The sequence below is a fragment of the Temnothorax nylanderi genome, unplaced genomic scaffold (genome assembly GCF_030848795.1).
Source record: "Temnothorax nylanderi isolate EJ_2023f unplaced genomic scaffold, tnyl_v1.0 TNYL_tig0277_pilon, whole genome shotgun sequence".
Lineage (NCBI taxonomy): Eukaryota > Metazoa > Arthropoda > Insecta > Hymenoptera > Formicidae > Temnothorax > Temnothorax nylanderi.
In genome coordinates this window covers 58,748-83,455 of record NW_027249339.1, presented here as the reverse complement: position 1 = coordinate 83,455, position 24,708 = coordinate 58,748, and the positions used below count along the sequence as shown (strand labels likewise).

The window sequence follows — 24,708 nt, the reverse complement described above, 5'->3', positions numbered from 1 at the left end:
CTGAAGATAATGCTGAGTGATGCAAGCATGCAATCAGATTTATTGGAGACCATTGAATCAATAAAACAAACACCAAATGATGGATTAATACGCGACATATATGACAGTCGTCTGTACCAGAAAGTCCAACAACTCTTACCGGGAGCTTTAACTTATAATGTAAACACAGATGGCGCTCCAATGTTTAAGAGTTCAAGTCGTAGCTTCTGGCCAATCCAACTTCACATTAATAAATTGAGTCCTCGCGTTCGATTTCGTAACGTCATACTTGGTGGACTATTTGTGACTTCTAAAGAGCCGAAGCCTGAATTCATGAAAATGTATTTATCAATTTTCATCGATCAGGCTGAAGATCTAATGAATAATGGAGTAAATTTTACACATCGATTGACCGGAGAGAAGATTAACTATAAATTTTACTGTCTTCTACTATGCATGGACTCAGTAGCTCGTCCAGTTGTACAGTTTCGCGTACAATTCAACGGACATTACGGATGTAGTTGGTGCTATGCGTATGGATTTTATGATGGTAGTGCAATGCGATATCCAATGTGTAGCATCGATCCAAAATTAAGATCACACGAAAATCACTTACAAGACGTTGACAAGGTTGAAAGGATTCATCGCGCCGGCTTAACGATAAACTGCGTAAAAGGTCGATCGGAACTGCTGCGGATGAATCATTTTAATTGCGTTTGGGGTCTCCCCATAGATTACATGCACGGTGTATTACTAGGTGTGGCCAAACAATTATGGAGCATATGGACTACAGCCTCAAGGAATTGTTATTTAAAGCCAAGTGATAGAGAGGAAATAAATAACCGTCGATCACAAATTAAGCGACCGCATGAAATTCAGAGACTGGTAAGGCCGATAAAAGATGCACCAAAGTGGAAAGCATCGGAATGGGAATCTTGGCTGTTATTTGACAGTGTACCATGCCTACAAGGGATACTCAACGACGAATGTTTTGAATCTTATATTTTGTTTGTTCGGAGCGTTAACACCTTGCTGAAAAGCGAGATCAGCGAAGCAGAGCTTCGAAAATGCGAATGTGATCTGCTTCAATTTGTGGGAGAGTGTGAAATTCTGTACGGGGAGGAAGTTATGACATTCAATCTGCATTCAGTGGGCCGCTATGGGCAAGTTCAACATTTCCTTTTGAAAATGGAATTTTTTATTTCAAACGCAACATCAATGCGCCTCACGGTGTAAGCCATCAAATTGCAAATTCAGTATTAAAAAAGAAATTTATTAAATCAAATATCAACGATGCTTCAACGGTGTCTGCTTGTCGTAATTACTGTCATAATTTATTTATACCAACCCGTCTGGTAAACTGCGTGAAAAGTGATAATGGTGTGACACTGATCGGTACAGGCCGACACGACGAAAAGATTCAAACAGTGATGATGAATCACCTAGATGGAGTACAGATACCGGTTAAAGTATTTAATCGATGTATTTAGGAAATCGTGTTGCGCAGTACCTCATACAGGCGTCCACAAAAAACAGATGATACTGTAGTACAAATAAAATCAAAGAAAATAATTAAAATTCACAGCTTTGTACTTGTCAACAATACATGTTACCTATACGGTCGTGAAATGTTAATAACTCCATGGATGTTTAAGGGAAGAGTACAATTGGACTATCTGTTTGAAGTACAAGACACAGAAGGGGATGTACTAGTTGTTAACGCCGAAAATGTTCAATGCAAAGTAATACACTTTTCTACCGGAATCAAAGACTACATCGCCTTCTTTCCCAAAAATTTGGGAATGTAGAAGATCAATGACAATTCCTGTACATTAAAGCGCTTCGTAAAAATAATTTTTGAAGGATTTTTTTATGGACCTTGAAGTCGTGCTGAATAAAACAAGGTCCGTTATTTTTAACAATACAATAATGGATTTAATTTTGCATACACACAAAAACGATCTTTGGCAGGAAACAATGGAAAATGAAAACAAAAAAGACGGAAGTAAAGAAAAGGAAGGTTTCTGTTTTGAAAGAGACACAGAAGAGAAACGAGAGCAAACATACAGTCACAAAAAAACATCACAACAGCAAGGTGATTTGCTAAAAAAGAGAAAGAGGCATAGAGAAGAAGAAAATGAAGGAGAAAAAGGAAATAAGGTCAGTTACATTAATAATTTTTAATAATTGTACAGCGTTTAAGGGGGGAACCTGGTTTAGGAGGCTTAAAAATGCATGACTTTTAGAAATTTTTTTCTCAGCTATAATAAAACCAATCACTTCCAAATTTTAAGGATGTTTTTATTACTTATTTCAACTGAATAAAATAATTTTTTTATTAAAAAATATTGACGTCTTTGTTTTAAAAATGGAGTCATGTTGGTAGTGCCAAGCCGTGCAGTTGTTCCACTGTGTACACTCTAGCGATTGTAATTTTTGTTTGAAACCAAAAAACCAATTTTTTTCTTTAACTTTATGTAATTACCTTCTAGTTAAACCAAAAAAATTAAAAGAAAAGCGAAAATTGAATAATTTATACGACTTTGAAAAAAAGATACGATTTTCACAAAAAAATTTCGACGTTTTCTTCCATAAAAAATTAGTCTAATTTAACTTTTTTCAAAAACATTTTGGTTTAAATAATAGAGGTACTAATCTATAAAATAAGCCTAGAAACAGTTCAATCGATTTATTAGATTTTTCTCTATCGTGTACACAAACTAAAAAAAAACTGTTTTGAGAAAATCGCGTTTAAGGGGATCCTGGACAGGGGACAATTACCGACAAAAACAGTCAGAGCTCGTTCTTTGAAACGGCTTTATAGATCGCAAAATCCTTTTACAGGAGTAAAGTATAGGTACTAATGAAGAGTGGGAATGTAAAAAAATAGTGATAATTGAAAAAAAAATGTAAAAATGCTGTCACCTCGTAACCATATTTTCTAATATAAACAGTTGTATAGGTTATATGTACGAAATGAAATGTTCCCACTCTTCAGAATACGTGCACAAACAATAATGTACCGTTGAAATTGAGATTGCGAAAGTCTGTAAAAAAAATTTGGGCTTCGAAGAAATCGTGTATATTTTCCACAAAAATATACACGCAGGCTAGTAAGCAGAGATGGCGCAGCAATCGAACAAAGATGTCATTTTGTTAGACAAAAAGATATAGGAAAAACAAAATTAGAAATTAGCACAGGAGTTTTGTTCGACCAAACTGGCAATTTTATTATTAAAAAGACGCTACGTTTCAACCGCAAAATTCGGTCCTTTTCAAGCGTGTATGACTCGCAAATATTAATTAGTTGGACATAGTTTCCAAAATACGCCGAATCTAAAAACTAAATATCAGATTTTGTAGAACGTAGCAGATAGAATAAGTCTAGGAGCATTATATAAATCAAAAACTTACATATTAGAGTGTTATTTCAAGAAATAGAAAACGGTTTCACTACATTTCCGTTGTCCGTAATTATATCAGAGGGACGAGTCCCTGTCGTGCGATGGTGAAATTGCGACTAACAAGAAAGGACGAAACAATAAACAATGACTTCGAAATGTGGCTGAAGTAAAGAGAGGGAAGCAGATGAGAAGGGGATATTACGTTTCCTTTATGATATGTTCGTAGAGAGCATTAAGACTCTCTGTGTCCTTTTGCATATTAATGGTATTATCCGATTTTTTGATGAAGAACATCTCCGCTAATTCCCTCTTTCTCATCAGCCTCTCCCTATGCATTATCTCTGGATTCCCCCAATCAAAGTCATGTCCACGGGATATTCGATGTTCACTAACTACAGAGTGTTTGCCGGCTGGTTTTTTGATATCCTTCTGGTGTTCTTTCAGACGCGTGCAAAGATGCCTTTTTGTTTGCCCTATATATATAGCATTACAATCCTTACAAGTGATCTTATATACGATTTCGGTTTGTTTCAGATCATCGATTTTATCTTTACCACGTTTAATTAGGCAATCCAATTTTTTGGGAATTGTGAACAGAGGCGTAATGTGGCACTTACTTAGCGTATAATTAATATTTTCGCTTAAACCCTTTATGTAAGGCAACGGCATGCACTTCCTTAAATCAAAATCTGTTTTGCCGTCCGTGGAGATGTTGTGTGGGGCATCGCGTGTTTTTAAGAGATGTAACCTTTTTAAAATGTGTTTCTTAATAATTTGTTTTGGAAAGTTATTGTTATTTAAGATGTCTTTGACTGTTTTAATATTGTTGCTATGGAATCTTTTATCAGAAAGCAGTATCGCACGATCAACAAGACTTGTAATGGTATTCAACTTGTATTTTAAGGGGTGGTTCGAATAAAAATTAGTGTACCTCCCTGAGAACGTTTGTTTTCGATACCAATTCGTTAGCAAAGTATTGCCATTTCTTATGACAGTTGTGTCGAGAAAATTGAGAGACCCGTTATTTTCAATTTCATATGTGAATTTAAGTCTAGGGTGATAGTCATTGAAAACTTTAAGTATCAAGTCCACATGTTTCCTCGGGACAACCGCGAAAATATCGTCCACATATCTGAAAAATACTGAGATGTTGAGATTTAAAAGATTCAAGCAATGTGTCTCTAGGTCGTCCATCACCTACAAAATTAGAAATGTTGACATTATCGACATCGAGGAAGTTCGGCCGTCACTCCAGCATCCCCTTAAAGTTTGCGGAACAGATGTATATTTGCTCCACGCATGACTTTCTCGAGGCTGTAACTCGAAAAGTACTTTGAATTTCGGGCTAAAATTTTAAAAGGATATTCTCAGATAGTGCTACTATCGATTAAGACAACTTCTGGAAATTCGATTTTTTGGACCCTATAAACCAAGTTTCCCCCTTAAGATATCAACCTGAAATTGAGCACATAACGTATATTCCAGAAAGGTGATAAAAAAATAAGAGTGTTAAAAGAAAGTAAAATTAAGAAAAAGTTGAAGGAGGGCATAGCGCAACTGAATCAATTGGAGGTACGTTAGAACTGTAACAAATTGTAAAAACTTCATTAGACGAGAATTTATACTATCGCTGCAAATATTCTCTTCATTTACAACTTTATGTTAACTTTGCAGATATCTTCATCAGATTACATCTCAAAAGATTCTAAAGTGAGTAGCAAATTGTAATTGTTATCAACTTATTGTTAGTTCAAACAGGACCTCCTTTCATCACATCATGTTTTCTGTAGATTTCGGACAGTGTTGCGACACCCCATACAGCGTCTCCGGTAAAGAGCGTTGAACTGTCGTCAAGTAATTCGTTTGCGACAGATGAATACCCGGAAGATTTTCAAGTTCCAAAGTCCCCTTTGGTTGAGGTTTCCCTGAATTGTTCACTAATGCTACCTCCCAACAGTGAATCTCGGTCAACAAAAGATGCGACTCCGCCGAATGAGGCATCAAATTTTGATGAATTGGTCCCTTCTCCGTCGGAGCCGGAATTTTCTGCCGAGCCTTCAAGCGTGACTCACTCAGGTTCATCGCATAATTCAAATAATAATAACAAAGTGTGAAGGCAGAATTACTATCTATTTTTATCTACTATGAAGTTATTGAGTCACAATTTGCAATGTCCTGTTTAAAAAAATTTATTATATCCTCAGCATGCAAAACATTCTAAAAAGAAGAAGTCGCATCTTACAAAGAAGCACGACCGTAAAACAAGCGTAAGTGAATACAACTGAGAAGAAACCCTTGAAATTGTAGAAACTTGCTACTGTTTTATCATAATATATTTTCCATCATCATAAAACTTCTTAATAAAGCGTGTCAGTCTCTTGGCTTCCTCATAAAAATTTTGTGACGACGGGAAAGTTATGAGGAAGCAATATGCACATATCTGAGTTGGTGCAGGGGTTTCTTTCTTCATTTGTGTCTTATTCTGAATACTGTTAGATGAGGATAAAAATGTATATATCAAAAATAAAGAAATATCGTATTTATAGGATAAATCGCGCTCAAAGAAGATAGAAAAAGTGAATATTGCTGATTGCCTGCAAAAGCTAAATAAAAAAGTTGAAAAACTAAGGAACAAATTTGAAGAATCGGAACAGTCACGTAAAAAATTTGAAGCATTAGTATTGCAATCCCTCAGCACGATAGAGAGCAACTGGAAGCAGCTACAGAGTAAGTACTTTTTGTTACACAATAATGGTGAATATTCCAGTCTCCATCCATGCTATTAAAAAAAAATATATAACTAAAAATATATGGATAACAATGGCTTTGAGAGTCTCGAACACGGTTGTTAATGCGTGTTAATAAAAATATTTTAATTTTGTGATGATGTCATTAAAAGTGTCATTAAAAAAGTATTTCTAATTGAGAAAGAACTTTCAGTCATAATATTTTTGTCGTTAAAGGTATTAAACATCCTGATTTATCTGGTCAATAAAAGTAGTTTACTTCCAAAATTGTGAAACAAAATTCTTTGTACATGACTCCGTGTTATTACATAATAAATATGTATAAAAGTAATTTAAAAAATTACAGGTGCTAGTACAGAAGCAGGCGACAATGACGAAAACGTACATCTCGAAGACATCAATAAACCTCCGCTCCCGGGGTTTATCCGTAAAGATGGCAATGAAGAAAAGGTAAGCCAAAGTATATTGAATTAACACTTTGGTTGGATAATGTAGTTAGGCTGCAAATGTCATTTTCGCATTAACATGTGGTCTACATTCGCTTCTCTTCAAAATGCCAACGCACCTTTGCAAAAAAAGAATATTCTGAAACTGCTATCTTTCGCATGCTCTTAACTTCCGGCTGCTTCATGTCAGCCTATAAAAAGAAGTTTATTACATGGTGTTTTAAAGAATTTATTTTGAAAATAACAGATACACTGTGGCCAGAATATTTGGATAGGTAAAATGACCTATGACAATGCCGTGTTTAATGCACGTTCAGACGGGATGTTTGTAAAGAACATGGCTTTCGCTATTTTTGGGGATAAGGAACTGAAAGGATCGAGCGTAACAGGTGCACCATCCAATCGCACCAAGAGTGATTCGAAGCCCTCGCTGAATCCCACAAAGGCGCTTGCTGTTCGCGGTAAGTATCCATTTTTATATTGCATTAATAATCAACTTAAATTAATCGTTCATCTCTACGTGACATCGGCTTTGGGGAGCACTTTTCATTGACTTGTAGTCTTAAAAATTAATGATGCCACCAAACTATTGTGGAAGCAATAAAAGAAAAGTAGCCAAATGTTCGGAAACAAACTACTTTTTTAATTAATATATTTACACGGGGTTTTTATATATTTATATTAGCTGGTTACCCGGGCTTCGCCCCGGAGGACATATGTAATAAAACACGCAAATAATCTCTCTCTCTCTCTCTCTCTCTCTCTCTCTCTCTCTCTCTCTCTCTCTCTCTCTCTCTCTCTCTCTCTCTCTCTCTCTCTCTCTCTCTCTCTCTCTCTCTCTCTCTCTCTCTCTCTCTCTCTCTCTCCTCTCTCTCTCTCCTCTCTCTCTCCTCTCCTCTCTCTCTCTCTCTCTCTCTCTCATCTCTCTCTCTCTCTCTCTCTCCTCTCTCTCTCCCTCCTCTCTCTCCCTCTCCCTTCTCCCTCTCCCTTCTCCCTCTCCCTCTCCCTCTCCCTCTCCCTCTCCCTCTCCCTCTCCCTCTCCCTCTCCCTCTCCCTCTCCCTCTCCCTCTCCCTCTCCCTCTCTCTCCCTCCCTCTCCCTCTCCCTCTCTCTCCCTCCCTCTCCCTCTCCCTCTCCTCTCCTCTCCCTCTCCCTCTCCCTCTCCCTCTCCCTCTCCCTCTCCCTCTCCCTCTCCCTCTCCCTCTCCCTCTCTCTCCCGCTTTCCCGCTCTCCCTCTCTCCCTCTCCCTCTCCCTCTTTATACCACTCCCCGGAAAATTCTACCCCTGTTTGATCTATAATTCTTTAAGATTCGGTCAATTATTTCCCGAAAAATTAGAAAAATTAGAGAAATTAGAAAAACCGGTTTCCAGAAAATCGGTAACAAAAAACTATACACATAGTGGCACTCCCCGGAAAATTCTACCCCTATTTCATATACTTTTGGTAAAAATTCGGTTCAGGGATTTGGGCTGGGCGTTGATGAGTCAGTCAGTCAGTCAGTCAGTCAGTCAGTCAGGACATCTTCCTTTATATATATAGATATTTACACGGACGTTTAATATTGGATTACTATGTATTCAAATAACAGGTAGAAAAGTCATTTTTTTAAACACCACCGAACAACCACTCTCGTGTGATTTCCATATCGCCATTTTTGTGTCGTACTCACGCGATCACTTATTTTTTAGCCTTTTCTTAGGGTGATGTGAAATTTGCATGTAGGTCACACCCTAAATCGTTAATCCAATGTTTTAAAAGGCATATATTTTTCTTGAAAAATTTTAAACATGATTGATGCACTTCGTAAAATTTAGCGTTTACCCCAAGGTATACACCCTCCAAAAAATAATTTAATTATACTTTTTGTTACTGTCAGTTGGTGTTCCATATAACCTTCATAGAAGTAAATATATGTTACAGATATATTCAGGTACTTTTTGGAGTCATATCGTCGCTATGATAAGGACAAAATTGAAGAGTTGGTAGGGGATTACCAAACGTTTATACGACAAAAAATCTCTGACATGAACAGAGTCACAAAACGCGTCGTGAAGACGACAAGTAAGTTAATAGATTTATAATTTTTTGTAGACAAGAATAGGACGAGCTAACCACGACTTACTCCCAAGTCATGATTTAAGCCTATTCTACAATTGCATAAACGTAGGGTTGTAGGATTAGGAGTAGTAGTAGTCGTAGATGTTGTACAACGGATCAATCTACAATAGAGTAAAGATACGTTATAAACTTGATTACAGCAACCTGCAAACAGAGTGCAGTTTTTTGTTCCAAACTTGGAGCAGTACTTTCTTCGATAAAAACGATAAAAACAAAAAACACTACAATAAAAAAAATAATTTCCAACTTGAGATCTTGAGAGTTGTTTTCACGTGTATTTCGATAAAAAGAATGATGGCGACGTGGTCACGTGAATAACAGCACTCTGGTTAGTTGGCTCATACGTTTACATCTGGCGTAGTCATGAAAGATGAAGTTTAACCATTTTCCACAACACGCTCTACAACCGGAAGTACCGCTTTACAACCACGCCTTACAACACTCTTACGACTACTTACGACCACGTTTATGCAATTGTAGAATAGCCTTTACTCTCAGTAAAAATTTAGTTTGATAAAAATTTTAAATTTTGAAAACAATATAAAAAGTAAGTTAAAGGCTTATATGTGTTGTAGACAAAAAAAACCAAAAAATAAGAGCGCACCTCCACGTAACTCTGACAAAAATCGTAGCAACAGCAACAGCAACAACAACAGCAGCAGCAGCAGCAGCAGTAGCAGTTCCAGCAGTAGTGACAACAGCAATGACAACAGCGATGACAACAGTGACTGATTTGTGATTTTCCCCTTTTTCCCTCTTTTTCCCCTTTTTCTATTTCCTATCCTTTTTTCTATAGAATATATATATTCTACCTATATAAAAATTTAATCGCGGTTATATATACGATATATCGTATATATAACCGCGCATAATCCGCGAAAAACCGTACACATAAACGCATTATTTGTCACAGTATAACCAGTATGGGTTGGGTGGGACCAATCAGAGGATTTTTGTATGCGTGGTAGTGCAACGTCGGTGTGACGCCACCGGACTCTAAATGATTTTCGTATATTTGAAGTGAAATATTGGAAAACTTTGTGACATTAGTGTGACATTAGTGTAAAATTAGACAAATAAATTTCTGTCTGCGAATTTAAGGCTCCTGGGTACTCGCGGCCATGTTGGAATGTGAGAAAGAGCCGGGGGCGGCAAAGGCAGCTTCCGGGAAACCAAAGCTTTTGGGTTCCGGGGGAAGTATGGTTGCAAAGCTGAAACTTAAAGGAATTGACGGAAGGGCACCACCAGGAGTGGAGCCTGCGGCTTAATTTGACTCAACACGGGAAACCTCACCAGGCCCAGACACCGGAAGGATTGACAGATTGATAGCTCTTTCTTGATTCGGTGGTCGGCGAAACGGAGAAAGAAGACGCCAGAATAAGCATATTATTAAGCGGAGGAAAAGAAACTAACTAGGATTTCCTTAGTAGCGGCGAGCGAACAGGAAAGAGCCCAGCACCGAATCCCGCGGTTCCGCCGCAGGGAAATGTGGTGTTTGGGAGGGTCCGCTTATCCCGAGGTGTCGCGCCGCGTCCAAGTCCATCTTGAATGGGGCCACTTACCCGCAGAGGGTGCCAGGCCCGTAGCGACCGGTGCGCGTCTCGGGAGGATCTCTCCTTAAAGTCCCTGTTGACTCTAGCCTGCTAAATAGGCGTACCTTATGGTATCTCGAAGGCCCCCGGCCGGCCGAATATGTTAAGGCAGGTCGTCGCATTTGACGCGTATGCGTATACCAAGATGGCGCGATGTGTGCCGAGCGCGGCACTTCGGGTGAGCGGGCTCCCTGAGCCTCCGAGCGCGGCCATAACGGTCAGTCGCACATTAACTGCTCAGCAGTGAACACGCTGTAATAAACGCTATTGAAAATCAACCAAGACTCTTTTACGTAGAATACACCGCTCCCTCTCCTATCATACTGCGGGTGCCTCAACAGGTTATGGGCCCAGGTATTGCAGCCGGTGCAAGGTGATCAGAAAGGAGAGGTGCGGAGATACTATCGCGAAAGAGACGATACGCGGTACGGTGTGCGAGCAAGGCACGCGGTACGCGGTATTACGGTGTGCGAGCAAGGCACGCAGTACGAAGCACAGAGTGGACACGTGCTCAGACGGTTCGAGAACATTGCGGACATCGTGTGTGAAACGAGTTCGTCAGACGGTTCGAGAACATTGCGGACATCGTGTGTGAAACGAGTTCGTGAGACGGTTCGAGAACATTGCGGACATCGTGTGTGAAACGAGTTCGTGAGACGGTTCGAGAACATCGCGGACATCGTGTGAAGCGAGTTCGTGAGAACCTTCGAGAACATTGCAGACATCGTGTGAAACGAGTTCGCGAAACGTGTCTGATCAAATTCTCGTGTCGCGTCGTGTATCGGCGGGGTTCCGGTTGTCGCGCGGACAGAGTGATCGGAATCAAGAATGCCGGACGACGGGCTAGTGCGGTCAGTAAAGAGGTTCGATGGGAAGAACTACCAATCGTGGAAGTTCCAAATCACAGCCGTGTTAATGGCGAATGAAATATTCGATGTGGTCGACGGCACGAGACGAAGGCCGCCCAACGGGGAAGGACCGAACGCCGCGAATATGAAATCGTGGATCAAAGATAATGCAAGAGCCACAGCAATTATCTCATCGGCGATGGAGGACGATCAGGTGATGAGTGTTCTAGTGTGCGGGTCCGCGAAAGAAATGTGGGACAAATTAGTTACGATACACGAACAGAAATCTGCGGCGAACGTCGGTACGCTAACGCAGCGGTTCTATTCGTATAAAATGAGTCCGTCCGATTCCGTCATACAACATGTGAGCACGGTACAGAACATGGCGCGTCAGTTAAAAGATCTCGGCGAAACGATGTCAGATGCGGCAGTGATCGCGAAGATTCTCTCGAGTTTGACGACGAGATTCAGTGTGTTCAAGACGGCGTGGGACAGTGTGGACCCGACACGGCAAACGGTTGAAAACCTGTTAGAACGGCTCATTCGCGAAGATCAGAATCTTGGCGAGGATGGAAATTCGGCAAGCGCGTTAGCAGTAACAAAGCAAGGTGCTTTGAAGGACGGCGCGAAGTCAAAGGACAAAGACAGGAAGAAGAGAAAGCCGAGGAAAAACATTGAGTGCTACCGATGTCAGGAAAAGGGGCATTACGCCAGCCAGTGTGACAAGCGGAAGAACCAGAACGACAACAACAACAACACGAAAGGTCAGGCCGGCAGCAGCTGCGCATTTGTGGTCGATTCGCACGAGAGAGGCGGAGAAGCGTCGCGACAGCTGTTACCATCGGTCGGGCAGATTCGGCAGCTAAGCGAAGCAGACAAAAGAGAGGTGTGGATTACCGACAGCGGGGCGTCGGAACACATAACGTCGCGTCGCGACTGGTTCGAAGAGCTGCGGTCGGTAACTGGAGAGACAGTCTTGCTGGGAGACGATGGTGAATGCGAGGTAACAGGCATCGGAAAAATTCGCATCGAGAAGTATGCCAATGGCGAATGGAACAGCGGAGTGATCGAGAACGTATTGCTCGTTCCACGTGTTACTCGAAACTTGTTTTCAGTAGGAGTATGCACGAAGAAAGGATTTCGAGTCGGCTTCGAAAACGGAGTCGTCGAAGTGTCACGAGGAGGCGTGATCGAAGCGACCGGAGCGAGGCAGGAGAACGGGCTGTACCGTATGTTCTTCCGAAGACCGAAACCGAAACGAGAAGTCAACGTGACGTCGCTGGATTTCAAAATCTGGCACGAGAGGCTGGGCCACATTCATAAGCGGGCGCTCACCGAGCTGGTGAGTCGAGGGCCTGCAGACGGAGTAAACGTGAAAAATTCGGGCGAATTTTTCTGTGAGGCGTGCCAGTTCGGCAAGCTTCACAAGTTACCGTTCAGGAGCAACAGCGGCAAAGCATCAAGGAATCCAGGAGAATACTTCCACAGTGATTTCCAAGCACGTGGTGTTCAACGAGCGAGCGCACCGAGGGGATCCAAAGACGTCAGAATCCGAGATCGAACTCACCCTGCCGTCGTCGAGCGATGATGATGGTGAGGAGGATGAGCAGAACGCGGGTCACGGTAACGGAGCCGCCGTCGGCAACGCCGGTGCTGACGATGTGGCCGCCGGTAACTCAGGCAGTTCCAGAGAAGCTCAGGCAGTTCGAGAAGGCGGGATCGAGAACGTCGAGGTCCAGCAGCAGCAGCAGCAGCAGCAGCAGCAGGAAGCGCTGACACCCCGGTCGCTGCGCAATCGAGATGCGTTGCGCCCTCCGGCCAGATACGCGTTGTACTGTGCAGAGTACAACGTGCCAACTACGTACCAGGAGGCTATAACCAGCCCAGAGGCAAGTCAATGGGCGGAAGCGATCGAGGACGAGCTCGACGCACATAGAACGAACGGGACGTGGATAATTGTCCCGCGCGTTCCAGGAGAGAAGACTATCGACTCCAGGTGGGTCTTCAAAATATTGCGAGACACAGATGGAAACGTGAAGAAATACAAGGCGCGCTTGTGCGCCCGAGGGTTCAAACAGCGAGAAGGTGTGGACTATTTTGAGACGTTTTCGCCAGTCGTAAGGTACGACTCACTCAGAGTGCTTCTTGCTGTCATCACGCAGGCCGACCTTGAGGTCATGCAATTCGACGTGCGAACAGCTTTCCTGCACGGCGAGCTTGACGAGGACATCCGGATGGAGCTACCGACGGGTCTTGTGGTCAACGAGGAAGCCGGGGATCGAAGGAAAGTAGTGTGTTTGCTCAAGAAGTCACTCTACGGGCTTAAACAAGCACCGCGTTGTTGGAACATTAAATTCACGGAGTTCTTAAAACGTTTTAATTTAAAAGAGATTGATGCCGACAGTTGCGTATTTTACGGTATTTTCGATGGGTACGAGGTATATCTTGCGGCTTTTGTCGATGATGGTATAATCGCCGCGAAGTCATTGAAGGTGATCTATAGTATAATCGGGAGTTTAAACGAAGCTTTTGAGTTGACTCTCGGTGATTGTAGTAGCTTCGTCGGAATACAAATCGAGCGAGATCGGGCGTCAAAATCAATGTTCGTGCATCAGTCGGCTTATGCGAGAAAAATTATCGAGAAGTTTGGCATGAGCAAAGCAAAGGAGGTTTCCGTGCCGGCGGATCCTCACACAATACTGTATCCGGTAGAGTCAGGTGAAAGTGAGAGGCATAACGTGCCGTATCGCGAAGCCGTGGGATCGCTTATGTTCCTGGCCGTAGTAACGCGTCCGGATCTAGCGTATGCGGTAAACGCGACGAGTAAATTCCTCAACAATCATAACGAGAGTCACTGGCAAGCAGTGAAGCGGATCATAGCATATTTGATCGGAACGATAGACGTAGGGATTGAGTATCGAGCAAGCGAGTCAGGAATCGAGCTAACGGGATACTCAGACGCGGACTTCGCAAGCGACGTCGAGACTCGAAGGTCAACGACGGGGTACGCGTTCTGCGTCGCGAATGGTATCGTCACGTGGTCGTCTCAGCGACAGAGGCTCGTGTCCATGAGCACAACAGAATCCGAATATATAGCTGCGGCGACTGCGGCAAAAGAAGCTGTGTGGCTTCGCACGCTCTTAAGTGGAATAGGCTATAACTGTGATAAGCCAACAAAATTGTACGTAGACAATCAGAGCGCGATTCGTCTAGTTCGGAACCCGGAGTTCCATAAACGGACGAAACACATAGATATAAAATACCATTATATTCGCGAGAAGGTAGAGAATCGCGAGATCGATGTTGTTTTCGTGCCTACCGAGGCTCAATTAGCGGATATGTTTACGAAAGCGCTCTCAAGAAATAGATTCATCGAACTATGTACAAATCTCGGGATCTCTGTCAAACGCTCGGACGGCGGAAGTGTTAAGGCAGGTCGTCGCATTTGACGCGTATGCGTATACCGAGATGGCGCGATGTGTGCCGAGCGCGGCACTTCGGGTGAGCGGGCTCCCTGAGCCTCCGAGCGCGGCCATAACGGTCAGTCGCACATTAACTGCTCAGCAGTGAACACGCTGTAATAAACGCTATTGAAAATCAACCAAGACTCTTTTACGTAGAATACACCGCTCCCTCTCCTATCATACTGCGGGTGCCTCAACAGAAATGACACGTTGAAAATTTTTGCGTCGTATTTCTAAATAAAAAGATATTTGCTTAAAATAACACTACAGATCACTTCAGGACACTTCGAAAATACTTCGAGTTGAAGTTAAATCTACCCCTTTCCCTTGACAGTTATTAATAAACAGCCGTAAAACTAATGTGATGCGATGCAGGCTTGTGCGCAGGCGCATGACTAGATTTTGTATCACATTCATTTTATGGCTGTTTATTAACTGTCAAGGGAAAGGGGTAGATTTAACTTCAACTCGAAGTATTTTCGAAGTGTGCTGAAGTGATCTGTAGTGTTATTTTAAGTAAATATCTTTTTATTTGGAAATACTACGCAAGAATTCTCAACGTGTCAATTCTCAACATTTCTCGCTTATTCTCCATTGGAGAGAGTTCTTATTTCTACCGCGACGGTACGTCGCCACCGTCGACGCGGAGTTCTTGGCTCAGGGATCAGGAGCCTTATTTATTACGCCACGTATATTGATGAGCTTCTAAGTTGGTCCGTGTGTCAGCAAACTTTTATAAATAAAATCCATCCCAGCAAACACAATGCAACATGTAACGTACAGGTTAGTTGTAATTTCCTACTCAACAATATAAATGCAATATAACACGTGTGTGGGATATGTATGCGTGGTAGTGCAACGTCGGTGTGACGCCACCGAACCCTAAGTGATTTTCGTATATTTGAAGTGAAATATCGGAAAACTTTGTGAAATTAGTCTGACATTAGTGTGACATTAGTGTAAAATTAGACAAATAAATTTCTGTCTGCGAATTTAATTATTACACCACGTATGATTGATGAGCTCCTAAGTTGATCCGTGTGTCAGCAAATTTTTATAAATAAGATCCATATGTATATATGCATAGATGGGAATATTATAATGTAATAGTAAAACGAAGGTGCCAAACTAAACGATGTTACTATAATTTTCGTGTTATAAACTATGGATTCGTGGTGTAATTCATAGCTTGCCTTCTTTTCCCTCAAATGGCTTTAAAAATTATATTTCTAAAAATATGTAATAAATGCTGTTTTCAAATTTCGTTTTTGAAAAATTATTTTCTAATCTTTAACTTTATTTTCTGCTTCAATAGTAATATGGCCTTTAATTGACGTAATTATATTGTTGTTTTAAAAATTCAATCTTTGTACGTCACGTAAAAATTCTCAGATTTTAATACATGTCAGATATTAATATATATATATATATATATATATATATATGGGACATTCCATGTCAACCGGAACAGTGCCACGCCCAAAATTTGAGAGGGTTTAAAATTTTTTTTCAGGGTGCAAAATTTATGTAAACATATTAGCTTTCGAATACCGAGTGCGCATTTGAAAAAATTCAAAATGGCGGACTCAGTATGGCGCCTAGAATAAAGAGAGTCACACAATAAAAAGTTATAACTTGAAAAAAAAATTATAAAACCACAGAGTAAAACTTTGTTTTGCATTCTAAATTGTGTGTTTATTCGTGTACTTTACGTTAGGTATATTGGATTTAAAAAAATTTAAAATGGCGGATTCAATATGGCGGACGAAAAATTGAAACTTAAAATTTGTAATTGAAAAAAATATGGTCATATTCTGCGTCAAATTTGAAGTATAAGTGCCCTCTTGCGATTTTTCGATATAACGCATCCTTTTCGAGATAAAAATTCATTAATATCGAAGTGCTGATTAAACTTGGAAGACACGTAACTTGTGCACGTGATAGTAGGTTTTGGGGTCACTGAAAACAAATCTGATATGATGAATAATATGAAAATTCAAAACGGCGGAGTCAGAATATGTGTGTGTGTGTGTGTGTGTGTGTGTGTGTGTGTGTGTGTGTGTGTGTGTGTGTGTGTGTGTGTGTGTGTGTGTGCGTGCGTGCGTGCGCGTGCGTGTGTGTGCACGTGCATGCATGCGTGCAAGTAATTGGCCACGTATAAGAACCGAGAAAAATACTAAAAGGCGGTCTATTACGGGAGATACTAATACTGCACAGTAGTCATCGGTTCTGTTGCTGTTGAGTACCTAAAAATTAATAATTGCTTACTTTCATTCACTACACAAGCGTGTGAATTTTGAATTTTCGGTACAGGGGGAGCATTGGCAAACCTGTTTGACAGAGACTTCTTAACTTTGTTATATTCTCCCTTACAGTAGTAAAAAAACGATATACTGTGAAATTTGCCTTTTGCCCAATGGAAGAGATCATGTGGTGTTAAAATAGCTTCTGTGGACTTTGCTTGAAGACTTGCACGCGTAGCTTCCCTTTTTAAAATAGCTCCTACACCATCACATGCTCCTTTTCCATGCGCAGTTGCATGAAAATGCCATTCTGCCTCAATGTCAAAATCGTCTTTATGATGTGCGAGATTACACATTTGATAACGATTTTTATAGTGTTGTTTTGCACCATCCGTTACATAGATTATTTTATGGGCATTGGGACATAATTTTTTAATCTCTTGTATTAATTGCTTTTGCATTGTGTACACAGCAGTAGTGTCGTGTGTCGTGCACTCCGAAAGAAACACAAAACTGTGGTGCGCGATGTTGTTACCTTCTTTATAATAAATGACAACTGGGTGAACCGTACATTGATCATTATTATAATGAAAGGCTTGCGCTGCATCCTGTGCCACGTATGCGTAATTTTCGGAAAAATCAGAGTGCACCAACACTTCTCCTTCTTGTAAATTACTTTTTCGTTCCGAGATATACTTCGATTGAATCTTGGAAACGAAATGATGAGGTTTAAATTTATCTAACTGTTTACATAGTTGTGCGACAAAATCCTCTGTAGGAAGACATTCCTTTTTTAATACGCATTTGTCTGTCGATTGCCAGGTACTAAATATTATCTGCGCGATACCTCTATCTTCAAGAGTTTCCTTGAGATATGTGGACAAACGTTCAGTTCCTGGGCAGGACGTACACTCGTTCAAGTAACAAACAGGCTGTGGATTTTGACACATTACAAATTTTAAGCAGTCTTGAGGAGCATCTATTGGGGTCTCTGAATCTCTGGTAAATTTATCCAAATTTGCAGAATCAATCATTAATTTCATATTCTGATGCGTAACACAAACACCAAGGTTGGGTAGTGTCTAGTTAAAAAGATAAAAGTTAAGTTAAAAAGTTAAAAAGTTAAATATTTTTAACTTAACTTAGTTACATTTTAGACTTTTAACTTTTAACTTAATTTAGTTACATTTTATCGGTAACTATTAACTTTTAATTTAACTTTCTTGAAGTAAACCATGCCATAAATAAAGGCGTCGCGAGATGCCTGCCTACAACTCTACATTTATAGTATAGGACCTTGATTCTCGAACTCAACTGTGAATTTGTTTACATACGAAACGGCCCAATACTGCGCCAGTACTGGTTGTTGCAGTTCGGGTACTGGCGTAGTACTGGCAACACTACTGGCGCGGTACTGGCGCCAGTACCGGATGATAACTTGGGCCCAATACTGGCAGACAGTACTGGCCCAGCCGTTGTCTACTGGTACTGCCCCAGTACAGGATTTATGATCGGTTTAGTACTGCGCCAATACTGGTTGCCAGGTGCCAGATTTCTGATACAATGCTACGTGCCAGTATCGAGCCAGTATCGAGCCGACACTGATTTCCGATATTCACCCGACATAAAAAAAATTATTTATTTTGAAATTGTATTACTATTTTTTAACTAAATTTGTTTCTTAAGATGCAGTCTATGATTATAAATATTTTCTCGTATTTGAAAAACACACTTACCTTGGTGGAATTCGAACTCGGGACCTCGGGACCTCTGGATCGTGAGCCAACTGCCTTACATGGTAGACTACTTCTTAATTTGATGTAAGTGTTATATACAATCTACATATGTCATAACCAGCGCAAATATATAATTTTTCAAAAATTATCTTAAGAAACAAATTCAGTTTAAAAAGAGTAATAAAATTTTGAATTGGATATATGATATAATATTTCTTAATGTCGGGTGAATGTCAGAAACCAGTGCCGGCTTATTACGAAATTTTGTGTTCGTAAATATATTTATAAAGTTAAAACATCCTTATCAAATCCTTACAAGGGCCTCATTACACAAAAATAAGAAAAACCTTTCTTATGGCATCCTTAATAAATAATGATCGGGACCTCATCTGGTTAGCCCTAATAAATAAGTAGTTATGAAGTTAAAATATCCTTATTAAATCTTTACAAGGGTCTTACTAGACAAAAATAAGGAAACCTTTCTTATGGCATCCCTAATAACTAATAATCGGCGCCTTATGTTATGTAAGGCCATCCCTAACAAATTTTTACACGGGTGGCTGATAGAACCTTGGCCGGCAATTGACTGCCGTAGCATCGGCCAAGCGTTGGTCTTCATTGTAATGCCAGATTATTCTATATAGGTAGGCAGTCAGTTATTTGCCAGTGATGGCCCAGTACTGTCTGACAGAATGTTGGGCGACGTACGGCTGCCAACCATCGGCCAAGTGTTGGTCTTTGTTGTAATCCCGGATTATTCTATATAGGTAGGCAGTCAGTTATTTGCCAGTGATGGCCCAGTACTGTCTGACAGAATGTTGGGCGACGTACGGCTGCCAACCATCGGCCAAGTGTTGGTCTTCGTTGTAATGCCGGATTATTCTATATAGGTAGGCAGCCAGTTATTTGCCAGTGATGGCCCAGTACTGTCTGACAGAATGTTGGGCGACGTACGGCTGCCAACCATCGGCCAAGTGTTGGTCTTCGTTGTAATGCCGGATTATTCTATATAGGTAGGCAGCCAGTTATTTGCCAGTGATGGCCCAGCACTGGCTGATAGAACCTTGGCCGACAATTGACTGCCGTAGTATTGGCCAAGCGTTGGTTTCATTGTAACATCTGGCAACTCCTATATGGGGGGCCATATTCCGTGTAGTGTGATTGGTTGTATGCTTCTAGAAGAATTGACCAATCACAAAGCTCAGAATGCCCCATTTCGTATACGCTAGTCGCAGCACTATTACTTATCTCCGTGAACGCACTAAACGCAGTATAGTCGATCTGGCCACTGGCTTCCACCTCTTTACAACAAACGCTATATTTAATAACACGCTGGACCAGAACCGAAACGAAAACGTGATTATAATTGATCATATCATTCAACATATCGACTGATACATTTGCGACGGAAAAAGATTTCCCTCAGGCACTCAAACGTGCTTTTATACAATATAATACCTCGATACCATCTTCAGCTCATGTTGAACGGTTGTTCAGTGCAGGAGGACTCGTTTCCTAAATTTTATCATATATAGGGGAGACCGGGGCTAAAAGGTCAATTTTTTTCGGTGCCGATTTTTAACAAAATAAATAATTTTAGTTAAATGTGGTATACCACTGTAAAGAGTGAACCTTTAGCTACAAAATTTATATAGGAAATTTTTGTCTACGTCGCTTTGTTTAACCGGTATAGAGCAAAAACGACAATGGTGGAAAAATTGAAATCTCAAAAATGCCGGGGTTTAAACGTCACACTGCATTTTCAATACATATACGTACATCTAATCCTGAAAAATGATAGAATACATTTTAATAATTGTTTTTTAAGAGAAAAATATAAAAATTTATTTAAAATTTTTATGCGAAACATTATTAAAAAATAGTTACGAGGGTTCCTCTTTTCGCAGAAGTCACTCGCCCGACTTGTTTCACTCCTCGACGTCCGATGACTCTATTCGGTGTCTGAACGGTTGTAATTTCCGTCTCATCCATATTCCATATGCAATGAGCCTGGAAATGCCCGGAAATGCCTTGGAAATGCATCTGGACTGCTTACTGACCGATTAGCCCCAAACACAAGTTTCAGGTTTGATCGCCCACGAAATATTAGACATCAACGATAATGAAAAAACTACACTGGATTCGTGTTCAGCATGCATTACTCTTTATAATCACGTACCTCGAGATTTGAAGATCAAATATTATTGCAGATATTATAAAATTTCCACGCGCAGAAAATGTAACTTTCACCTTCTGAAAACACGTTTGCCCTCGTAAAAATCATAATACGGCAGGTAACCTGCCGAAACTCCGTTGGTCACATGGGTACCATAAGCAGCGTTTACAATGTTAATAGCGAGTTCACACAATATACAGGTTCCGAGATATTTGATTTGACGCTTCAACCCCGTTGACTTTTTAGCCCCGGTCTCCCCTACATAATAAATTCCAAATAGAAAACTCGATATGTAAAATGCAATTTTAATCTTGTATTCTGATTTGTTCCTGCAGTTTATATTAAAATTAATTACTTTTACGCAATTAAATTGAATATCTCTTTAATGCAGAGAAGACAAAGGCATTTCCATTGCACATTTTGTCATTTTTATAGCACCCTGCTATTTCACTGGATAACGGAAAATCAATTTATCCAAAAAGGCTTTGGGGGGAGGAAAATATGTTTATACATATACATATCCAAATAATAATAAGCTACTAAAATCTAAGCTCGTACAAATATGTGCAGATAACAATTGTTTGTAAATACGGATAAATCTTCATAGGAACGCAGATCACTTTTAGAACTGAGAATGCATTCAACAACTGATTGAAAACATTCTCGCCCTAAAGTGGCTGCATCGGAAAAATCAAATGTAAACTGATACTTATTTAACCCGTATTTACTGATACAAACTAGAGTAAAGTTTTAACAAAACACAAATGCATACCGATAAGTGCAGATAAAAAATTGTTTGCAAATACGGATAAATCGTCGAATAACTAATTTTCGACCCGAGAATCCATATAGCGACCGATTGAAGGCAGTCTCATCTAGAAAAGTGACTACATTTGAAAAATCCAATGTAAACTAATACTTATTTAACCCGTATTTACTGATAAGAACCGAAGCCTTGTATCGAGGTCGAACTTTTCACAATACGAATATGTGCATATAAAAAGTACTTTGCAGATACGGATTCACGCTCTTTGAACCAAAGATACTTTTTGAATTTGACAGTCTATATACAGAATAATTGCTGCCGAAATCTGATTAAAACATATACGTCCCTCTATAATAAGTCCTGATAAAATTCTAGCTTGTAAGTGCAAGTTTATTCCGATTGAGGCCAATAAAAAATTCAAATTTTAAGGTATATGCAATTGCTGATTAAAGACGATCGAATCATTAAAATTATTTGCAATTGCAGATAAAAAACGACCGAAGTTTGGAGAATATCTGCAATCTCAGATTAACCTGCGCCGAGTCTCTTTGGAGTTCTATCTGTTTGCATAAGTTGTGATAGATACGTATAAAATCTGATTGAATCAAAAAATTCCAAAAATCATCAATTCTATCAGAAGTTATAAGAGATTCCAAGGACAAAAACACATTATTTTCAGATAGAATATATTTTTTTTATCAGTTTCTATCGGTTCTTTGCAACAGGGCTCGCGGCCGATCGCCGTTAATACTCCCGCGTGATCCGATTCGAGGGACGCCAGGGTTTCGTTTTAATGTCTGCACTATAGTGTAGACATTATGTGTAGCCATGTATGCCATGGCTCGGTGTTTGGATAACTTTATGAGACCAGTATAACATGCAGCGTCAATGAAACTAGAAGTTGTATTGTTAGATAATAAAGATATGGAAGGTGTTGAAGATGTTGTTGATTGATAATTTGTTGCATTGAAAGAACCACTTTTGTAGCAGTATCTTTAAGAATGCTCTGTAAATTAGGTATGAATAAAATTTAATTTATTATTATTAGATAACTGATTAAAATTAGTTAAAATATTGATAAATATATATTATTTATTTTAGAAATATCAGTATCCGTTATTCAAACCCGATTTTCTATTCCCTCTGTCCTTTATATAAAAGAAATCTAATTACGACAAACAGATATCACCTCTTTTTTCTAGTAAAAATTTTTTTTTGTTTTTCGTGGGAAGAGGGAAAATGCCTCGCGCATTCAACCTGGGGCCGGCCATTCACCAAATTTTTGATATTTCCAACCATAAACACACACACACACACACACACACACACACACACACACACACACACACACACGGTTCAAAACTGCTTTAAGCGCATCTATTTCTGGCAGAAACGGTAGTCTGCTGAAATGTATCCACCTAAAACGCCACATTGTTTGTCATTAAAATGCGTAAATATAAAATTTTATATTTACATAGCACTTGTCAAAATTCTTACGAATCTTCGTGAATACAATTTCGAAGATATACCTACTTTTTATCTAACGCAGAATTTCTTGATACTCGATTCCAATAAAAATTGGGATGCGGACTCGAAATAGCTACGAATTTGTAAACGATGTCTCTGTGCAGAGTGACCATGTACCACTCCAGAAAGCCTCCTAGGTCATGGCCGATTATATTACACGTCTTCACGCCGAGAATCAAAATGAATTGTTTCAACTCGTCTATTAAAATTTCGATCTTGTAAGATCGCCTGTTGAGCGGCTTGTCGCAGTCGCCGAATCCCTTTAAATCTATAGCCACAACTCTAGAACAGCATTGAAAACATGAGTCATAATCAATACACTAAAAAAACGTGCGCTATGTGAAATATTTTATGAATAAAAATTATCGAACGTACCTGTAGTGTTCCGCGAGACATGGGATTTGTTCCTCCAAGTTAATCAACAGGCCGGGAATCCATGCAATAATAACACGAGCGGTTTACTCTTGTCTCCCGCTTCTACATAGTGGAATTTAACACCCTGCGTAAAGAAAAATGAATGTATAAAAAAACGGAATTTTTTTTCTAATGTCTGAATTATATCAATTTGTTCACACATTTTAAATTTAAAATAGAAAGTGAGCTTTATGTAAGAATTCCCCTTCACGATATTTCGCTTTGCGGCTTAGTGCGAATACAATAGAAATATGGCGCAATTATGATAGCATAATAATACAGCGTGCGTATCGAGAAATGAAATTAAATTACATCAGACTCTTGTGTATACATAAACGGCAGCTCTCCTTTATGGATTTGTAATTTCCCCATTGATGACAGAGGGAATTCTCCGTCTGTTTTCCAGACTAAACAATTTGATATCGTCGTAATTTTTCAAATCTCCCAATAAAAAGAGACAGGCAATGAACTTGCAGCCGGCGCCGGCGATCCCGCAGCACTACTTAATTGAATATTACATTTGTTGTTCAGCAGACACTAATTTTCTGCGAAAAAGTTCAAAGCACGCGACAATCAGCGAAAGAGTTTGTTTAAAGATGTATTGGAATCTCACCGCGGATTATCGTACTTATCGTCTCTCGTCGGCGTCGCGTCCTTTCACGAGCGACGGGCCGTCGCACGCACGAGACACCCGCGGTTCACGATCACGATCTCCCACGGACGGGCGCGGTCTTAAAATGTACATCGTCGCGATCGTGGCACGATGGCACTAGCGGAAGCTGCGGAAGCGGAAAGAGACTTAGGGCCGGTCTACAATCAGTCGTATGTCGGAGGATATTTTCCGTTTCACGCACGATGCGCATAATGCATTATTTATCCTTGTTTAACACTCGATGAACAACAAGGATAAATAATGCATTATGCGCATCGTGCGTGAAACGGAAAGTACCTCTATATTATATATGATGTGCACAACGTGTTCTAACCTATAATAGCTAATTCTAACGTACATATACATACCTTCAAGTTATCTCTCGTACGAGGGCGAATCAAAGCCACGTCCTCGACCGTCTCTCGCGGGCGTCGCGTCCTTTCACGAGCGACGGGCCGTTGCGCGCACAAGACACCCGCGAATGCGGTAAACGCGGTTCACGATATCCCACGGACGGGCGCGGATAATGTATGTCGCGATCGTGGCACGATGGCACTAGGGGTGCGTTCAGAAAGTCACCCAACTTACCAAACTC

General features: G+C 40.3%; 1 protein-coding gene and 1 long non-coding RNA gene across 4 annotated transcripts; one reads left to right on the top strand and one right to left on the bottom strand.

The window, feature by feature from the left end:
• The first annotated feature begins 11,115 nt into the window (after window positions 1–11,115).
• Window positions 11,116–14,584, top strand: LOC139780411 (uncharacterized). Its single transcript, XM_071719047.1, has 2 exons — window positions 11,116–12,477; window positions 12,635–14,584. The coding sequence occupies exons 1-2, from the start codon at window positions 11,116–11,118 to the stop codon at window positions 14,582–14,584; spliced, it is 3,312 nt and encodes a 1,103-aa protein (XP_071575148.1).
• A 6,463-nt stretch (window positions 14,585–21,047) lies between these two features.
• Window positions 21,048–24,708, bottom strand: LOC139780417 (uncharacterized). Of its 3 annotated transcripts, XR_011720226.1 has the most exons (5): window positions 24,482–24,708; window positions 24,075–24,240; window positions 23,423–23,546; window positions 23,054–23,329; window positions 21,048–22,938 (listed from the first exon to the last, which is right to left on the bottom strand). It is a non-coding gene; the product is annotated as an uncharacterized lncRNA (long non-coding RNA). The 3 variants fall into 3 exon arrangements; XR_011720228.1 differs by lacking the exon at window positions 24,075–24,240; XR_011720227.1 differs by lacking the exons at window positions 24,075–24,240; window positions 24,482–24,708 and adding an exon at window positions 23,774–24,058.

Bases quoted from the DNA above. Each gene is read 5' to 3' on its own strand.
- LOC139780411 (XM_071719047.1), top strand. From the start codon at position 11,116: ATGCCGGACGACGGGCTAGTGCGGTCAGTAAAGAGGTTCGATGGGAAG. The intron at 12,478-12,634 runs GTGAGTCGAGGG...GTGATTTCCAAG, and splicing joins AGCGGGCGCTCACCGAGCTG to CACGTGGTGTTCAACGAGCG.